The sequence below is a fragment of the Osmerus mordax genome, chromosome 28 (assembly GCF_038355195.1).
Source record: "Osmerus mordax isolate fOsmMor3 chromosome 28, fOsmMor3.pri, whole genome shotgun sequence".
In the NCBI taxonomy this organism is placed as follows: Eukaryota; Metazoa; Chordata; class Actinopteri; order Osmeriformes; family Osmeridae; genus Osmerus; species Osmerus mordax.
In genome coordinates this window covers 7,957,914-7,964,608 of record NC_090077.1, presented here as the reverse complement: position 1 = coordinate 7,964,608, position 6,695 = coordinate 7,957,914, and the positions used below count along the sequence as shown (strand labels likewise).

At 49.2% G+C, this 6,695-nt stretch overlaps 1 protein-coding gene across 1 annotated transcript; it reads left to right on the top strand.

The window, feature by feature from the left end:
- The first annotated feature begins 534 nt into the window (after positions 1 to 534).
- Positions 535 to 2,968, top strand: LOC136937859 (C-X-C chemokine receptor type 4-like). The gene is made up of 5 exons (XM_067230975.1): positions 535 to 586; positions 1,055 to 1,277; positions 1,531 to 1,814; positions 2,001 to 2,617; positions 2,930 to 2,968. The coding sequence occupies exons 1-5, from the start codon at positions 535 to 537 to the stop codon at positions 2,966 to 2,968; spliced, it is 1,215 nt and encodes a 404-aa protein (XP_067087076.1).
- Positions 2,969 to 6,695: the final 3,727 nt, after the last annotated feature.

The window sequence follows — 6,695 nt, the reverse complement described above, 5'->3', positions numbered from 1 at the left end:
ACTCTTCCGCGTCTTCTTCTTCTGACACATCCTCTGCCTCCTCTTCAGAGTCAACCTGCTCGACATTTGCAAACATCTGCTGTATAACTTGCAGCGCAGTAAAATCATCAGCCATAGCTGTGTGACTCTAGACGACGGCTGCTGGCCTGACCCTAACCCGCTGAATGTATGTAAGTAGTAGCACTTTCCCAGACATCCTCCTCTCGCACTCAATGTCCAAGCGCTCAGTATTTGCTCATGTAGTTGCAGGGGTGGGTGATGGGTGCTCATTTCCTCCGACAGAGACGGTGGGGGGGGGGCGGGGGGGGGGACTCATTTGTCCGACCGAGATGAGGAAGTGTATTCTTCCAACCGGGATGAGGAAGTGCATTTCTACCACAGAGACGAGGAGGGAAGGGAACTCATTTGTCCGACCGAGATGAGGAAGTGTATTCTTCCAACCGAGATGAGGAAGTGCATTTCTACCACACAGACGAGGGGGGAAGGGAACTCATTTGTCCGACCGAGATGAGGAAGTGTATTCTTCCAACCGGGATGAGGAAGTGTAGTCCTCCTACCAAGACTTGTATGGGCTCTGGGGGTGAATGTGAGAGATATTAAACTCAACTGAAGGGAGAAGTGTACTCAGCTCCGCTCAGCAGAGGAGACAGAGACCCAGGCTCCTCTCAATCATGTCCTACTATGAGGTATGCGGCAAGGTCTTATTCAGCTTTGTTGTTGTATTTACGTATCTATGATTTGTAGGTGTACATTGAAGGTCATTTTACAACTGCTCCCCCATGGAAGGTCCCACAGTCATAATGTGGCAGGTCTGTCTAGTTATTTGGGCTTTATCTTTAGATAAAGGATATTTATAAAAAGGATAAAGGATCATTATAGTCTGGAAAGTTGGTCTCAGCAAATAGAAAGATGATTGTACAACTTAAAAAATATATGTTTGGTCAAGAATCTTTTCAGTTCAATTCAGAACAGTCATCATGTCATCCTTTTTTATCAAGGCAAGTTATGGTGGCTTATGGTGAAACTGCTTATTCTATCTCACTTCATCTACTAGTGTCTTTCTATGTATCTCATGACTGTTGCCATCTCTCCCCCCCATACTATCCGTCTCTCTGTTTCTCCGACTTGGGGCTGGCTCTGGAGGATCCGTGTGACCTGGATCAAGTTATAACCCCTGACCTCAAGAGAGTGTTCCTCCCGGTGGTCTACGGCTTCATCTTTATCCTGGGCATCACTGGGAACGGCCTGGTGTGGATGGTGCTTGGCTGCCAGCGCAGGTGAGAATAAAGAAGACGATGACAAAGATGTTATATTAGTTTAGTCCTTTAGTAAGTTTAGTTCGTTACTTTGTACATTTTAATCTTTTGAAAAAGAAAGAACGAAAGATCCGTACATTCGTTTATTATATGCACCTTCCTGTCACAGTAAATTCCTTGTTTGTGTTACAACACATTACATGGCGGATAAACACACATTCTGATTCTGATGTAGAAGATGACACACAGAATGGTTTTATCTGATTGTCCCCAGGTCAAAATTGAGTCTGACAGACCTCTACCAACTGCACCTCTCTGCTGCCGATCTTCTCTTTGTACTGACGCTCCCGTTCTGGGCAGCGGATGCCGCCCTGACGGACTGGCATTTCGGATTAGGAACCTGTGTGGCCGTGCACGTCATCTACACGGTGAACCTGTATGGGAGTGTGCTCATCCTGGCCTTCGTCAGTCTGGACCGCTACCTAGCTGTGGTCAAAGCAACAAACGCGCACACCTCACGCACGAGACAGCTACTGGCACGGAGACTGGTGTTTGTAGGTGAGCTACGTCTCTAGCCTCATCCCCCTCTCTCTCTCTCTCTCTCTCTCTCTCTCTCTATCTCTCTCTCTCGACGTGCCCATGCTTCAGATGTATGCACAGGGGTACATCTTCACTTGTATTCTCCATCTCCTGATCTAACCACCGAATCTCCTCTTTGTCTCCCCTCACCCCTCTCCTTTCCAGGAGCCTGGTCGCCTGCGGCTCTCTTGGCCGTGTCAGACATAGTGTTTGCCAGGACTTGGGAAGCAGGAGATGGGACGATTGTGTGCCAGCGCTTATACCCAGCTGACAACGCTCCTCTCTGGGAGTCAGTGTTCCACCTGCAGCTGGTGTTGGTGGGCTTGCTGGTACCGGGCCTAGTTTTGCTGGCGTGTTACTGTATCATCGTGTCCAGGTTGACACGCATCGGGCCTCTGCAGGAGCAGAGACAGAAGCGCAGAGCTGTCAGGACCACTGTGGCGTTGATCGTCTGCTTCTTCCTGTGTTGGCTCCCGTATGGTGCTGGCATCACTGTGGATGCCCTCATGCGCCTACAGGTCCTTCCCAGGGGCTGCAGTCTGGAGGTGGTGCTTGTTGTGTGGCTGGCGGTGGCTGAACCCATGGCATTTGCCCACTGCTGTCTAAACCCGCTGCTGTACGCCTTCCTGGGGGCGGACTTCAAGAGGTCCGCCAGACAGGAGGACTCAACACTCGGTCGCCTCATCTCCAGTATGACGAGCCCGCCTCCTAGACGCCCAGGAACCTCTACTACCACAGAGTCTGAGTCATCAGAATCAGAAAGGGATTTATTCGCCATGAAAGTTTGCACAGACAAGGAATTTGCTTTGGCAGGAAGGTGCATACAATAAACATATACCTAAAATTTAAATATGTGAACTAACTATACTAAGGGTACATAAACTAGCAGTACTAAGTGGGATTAGAATAGAATTAAATATACAATAAAATATAAGTTGCCGTAAATTACAAAATACAAAATTGTAAAAATACAAAAATACAAATATTACAAAAAATACAAATGTACAAGATACCATGTTGTGGTGCAGTGCAAAAGCAGAGTGTTTTAAGCAGAAGTCATTTTGAGTCAGTGTGGTCCCTTGGCCTTGTTGAAGAGGCCAACAGCGGAAGGGAAGGAACTTTTTGTGGCGTGAGGTATTGGTCCTGATAGACCGCAGCCTTCTGCCGGAGGGGAGTGACTGAAACAGGGAGTGTCCAGGGTGGGAGGAGTCGGCCACAATCTTCCTCGCTCGCCTCAGGGTCCTCGAGGTGTGCAGGTCCTCGAGGGTAGGCAGATTGCAGCCAATCACCTTCTCAGCAGTACGGATGATACGCTGCAGTCTGCTCTTGTCCTTGGCAGTGGCAGCAGCGTACCAGACGGTGATGGAGGAGGTGAGGATGGACTCAATGATGGCTGAGTAGAAGTGCACCATCATTGTCTTTGGCAGGTTGAACTTCTTCAGCTGCCGAAGGAAGTACATCCTCTGTTGTGCTTTCTTGATGAGGGAGCTGATGTTCAGTTCCCACTTGAGGTCCTGGGAGAGGATAGTGCCCAGGAAGCGGAAGGACTCCACAGTGTTGACTGGGGAGTCACACAGGGTGATGGGGGTGAGTGGGGCTGTGTTCCTCCTGAAGTCCACAACCATCTCCACTGTCTTAAGAGCATTGAGCTCTAAGTTGTTCTGGCTGCACCAGGTCACCAGGTTGGCCGCTTCCCACCTATAATCAGACTCGTCTCCACCAGAGATGAGCCCAATAAGGGTGGTGTCGTCCGCAAACATCAGGAGTTTGACGGACGGATGACTGGAGGTGCAACTGTTGGTGTACAGGGAGAAGAGCAGAGGAGAAAGGACGCAGCCCTGAGGTGATCCGGTGCTGATGGACCGGGAGTCAGAGACTTGTGTTCCCAGCTTAATGCACTGCTTCCTGTCAGACAGGAAGTCTGTGATCCACCTGCAGGTGGAATCAGGCACATTCAGCTGGGAGAGCTTGTCCTGAAGCAGGGCGGGGATGATGGTATTGAAGGCAGAGCTGAAGTCCACAAATAGGATCCTGGCATAGGATGCTGGGGAGTCCAGGTGCTGTAGGGTGAAGTGGAGGGCCATGTTAACTGCATCGTCCACAGACCTGTTGGCTCTGTAGGCAAACTGCAGGGGGTCCAGTAGAGGGTCAGTGATGGATTTCAGGTGTGCCAGCACCAGGCGCTCGAAAGACTTCATTACCACAGAGGTCAGGGCGACGGGTCTGTAGTCATTATGTCCTGTTGGCCTTGGCTTTTTGGGCACAGGGATGATGGTGGAGGACTTGAGACAGGCTGGCACATGGCATGTCTCAAGGGAGGTGTTAAAGATGTAGGTAAACACCTGAGACAGCTGGTCAGCGCAGTGCTTGAGGGTGGCTGGAGAGACAGAGTCCGGCCCAGCTGCTTTGCGGGGATTCTGCCTCTTGAAAAGTCTGTTAACTTCACCCTCCTGAATGGAGAGAGTCGTCACTGTAGAGGGGGGGAGGTGGGAGGCCTCCTGGGTGGGAAGGGGTAGTTCAAGACTGTCCAATTGTCTTTCAAATCTGCAGTAGAACTCATTCAGGTCGTTGGCCAGGCGGGAGTCGTTAGTGGAGTGGGGGGCTCTGGCTTGTAGTTGGTAATTTGCCTGAGCCCTCTCCAGACAGAAGCAGAGTCGTTTGCAGAGAATTGGTGTTTTAGCCTCTCTGAGTACAGTCGTTTAGCCTCCCTCACCGCCTTGCTAAACCTGTTCTTCGACTCCTTGAAACTGTCTTTGTCCCCACTCCTAAACGCGGCCTCTTTCTCTGACCTCAACCTTCTGAGTTTAGCTGTAAACCAGGGTTTGTCGTTGTTGTAGCTTACCCTGGTGCGTGTTGGTATACAGCAGTCCTCACAGAAGCTGATGTATGATGTCACAGCCTCTGTGAGCTCATCCAGACTATTGGTAGCAGTCGTGAACATGTCCCAGTCAGTGCAGTCCAAGCACGCCCGCAGATCCTCCATAGCTTCACTGGTCCACTGTTTTGATGTCCTCACAGCAGGCTTACAGCGCTTTAGCTTCTGCCTGTATGCAGGAATCAGGTGGACCATGGCGTGGTCAGAGTGACCCAGTGCTGCTCGGGGGACCGCATGGTATGCTTTGCTGATTGTAGAGTAGCAGTGATCCAAGGTGTTTCCTTCTCTGGTAGGGCATTTGATGAATTGTCTATATTTTGGGAGTTCTTGAGTGAGATTGCCTTTGTTAAAGTCGCCTAGCACAATAACCAAGGAATCCGGATTTGCTCCACACTCAGTATCTGGCTGGCGAGCACACGTTGAGCCTCGTTGACGCTAGCCTGCGGAGGCATGTAGACGCCAACCAGAATGAATGATGCAAACTCTCGTGGCGAGTAAAAAGATCTACAGTTAATAAAAAATGATTCCAGATCAGGAGAACAGTGCTGCAGAATCACTGTCACATCTCCACACCAGCCACTGTTAATGTAAAAACAAATACCCCCGCCTTTCGTTTTGCCAGAGAGCACAGGGTTACGATCCGCTCTCAGCAGTTTGAAACCTGCTAGCTGTAGCGCAGACTCTGGGATCAGTTCACTCAGCCATGTCTCCGTAAAGCACAAAACGGAAGATGAATGAAAGTCTCTGTTTTTCCACACCAGTAGCTGAAGTTCATCCAGTTTGTTGCTCAATGAACGCACGTTGGAGAGAAATATCCCCGGTAACGCTGTGCGTGCCCCACGCCGACGGAGTCGCACCAGAGCACCGGCTCGTTTGCCTCTCCTACGGCGCTTCGCTGCTAGGACAAAGCCGAGGGTGGCTTTGACTATAATTCCCACTAATTCCGCCGCTGGAAGCAGAAAAGTGGGAAATAAATCCACAGGAGTTGTAGTCCTGATGTTTAGAAGTACTTCTCTAGTTAGAGAACCCCGGAAATCTTGGCAGAACACTGAATTAACAGACAAAACAAGACAAAAAAGAGCGCACCTAACGACCGAGGCAGCCATCATCGGCGCCATCTTGGATAATGGATAATGATCTCCCAGAGGGATCAGCGTGGATGACGGCTGGCTTGGAGAAGGGAGTCCGAGAGCCCTGTGCTCTGGTCATTTAGTCTACACTCCAGCTAACAGAATATGGGTGTGGATGTAGGTGTGGGTTGGATGAGGGTGTAAATGCTTCGTCCTATATATGGGAAGAGGGTAGTCTGCTGATCCATGACTTTGTCCCTTGTCTGAAAGATAAACGTTTCTTTGTTGTTTTTAAGTTTGTTTATATACAATAAAATTTCGAAATGAAATGTTCTCACTTTTTGTCTTAATCTTCCTGTCTCTCAGAGTTGTCAGTATGTATATGTGTGTGTGTGTTAGTTTCAATTATTTTGGAGGTGTTCACCCTCCCTCCATCCCAGTTAGTGCTGGTAGTCTTGGATGTGTCTATATCACTGTCATCATCATCATCACACACACCAACTATGACTCAACTTTGACTCATGATGGTTTTAAACAAACGCATGTCAAAAGCACTGAAACATTATATTGAGAATGAAACTAGGTTTCAGACTAGTGGCTTGGACCAGGTGTATGCTTCCTCCTCCTCCTCCTCCTTATTTTAGAATATACAAGGAACAAAACACATTATTACAATGCCACATTAGTGCAGGGGGCTCACAAGGACCCGGAGACAGCGCAAGGGTGATGTAATAGACAACGCAGACAACATAGCTGTGGTCAAAACGAATCAGAATCATAATTGGTGTTTATTCGCCATGAATGTTTGCACAGACAAGGAATTTACTTTGGCAGGAGAGCCTACCTAGGCAGCCATTTTCGGCGCCAACTAGAAAGTTACAGCATAACATGAGAAGAGAGGAGGAGAGAAAAAGG

Bases quoted from the DNA above. Each gene is read 5' to 3' on its own strand.
- LOC136937859 (XM_067230975.1), top strand. From the start codon at position 535: ATGAGGAAGTGTAGTCCTCCTACCAAGACTTGTATGGGCTCTGGGGGT. The intron at 1,278-1,530 runs GTGAGAATAAAG...GATTGTCCCCAG, and splicing joins GTGCTTGGCTGCCAGCGCAG to GTCAAAATTGAGTCTGACAG. The intron at 1,815-2,000 runs GTGAGCTACGTC...TCTCCTTTCCAG, and splicing joins ACGGAGACTGGTGTTTGTAG to GAGCCTGGTCGCCTGCGGCT.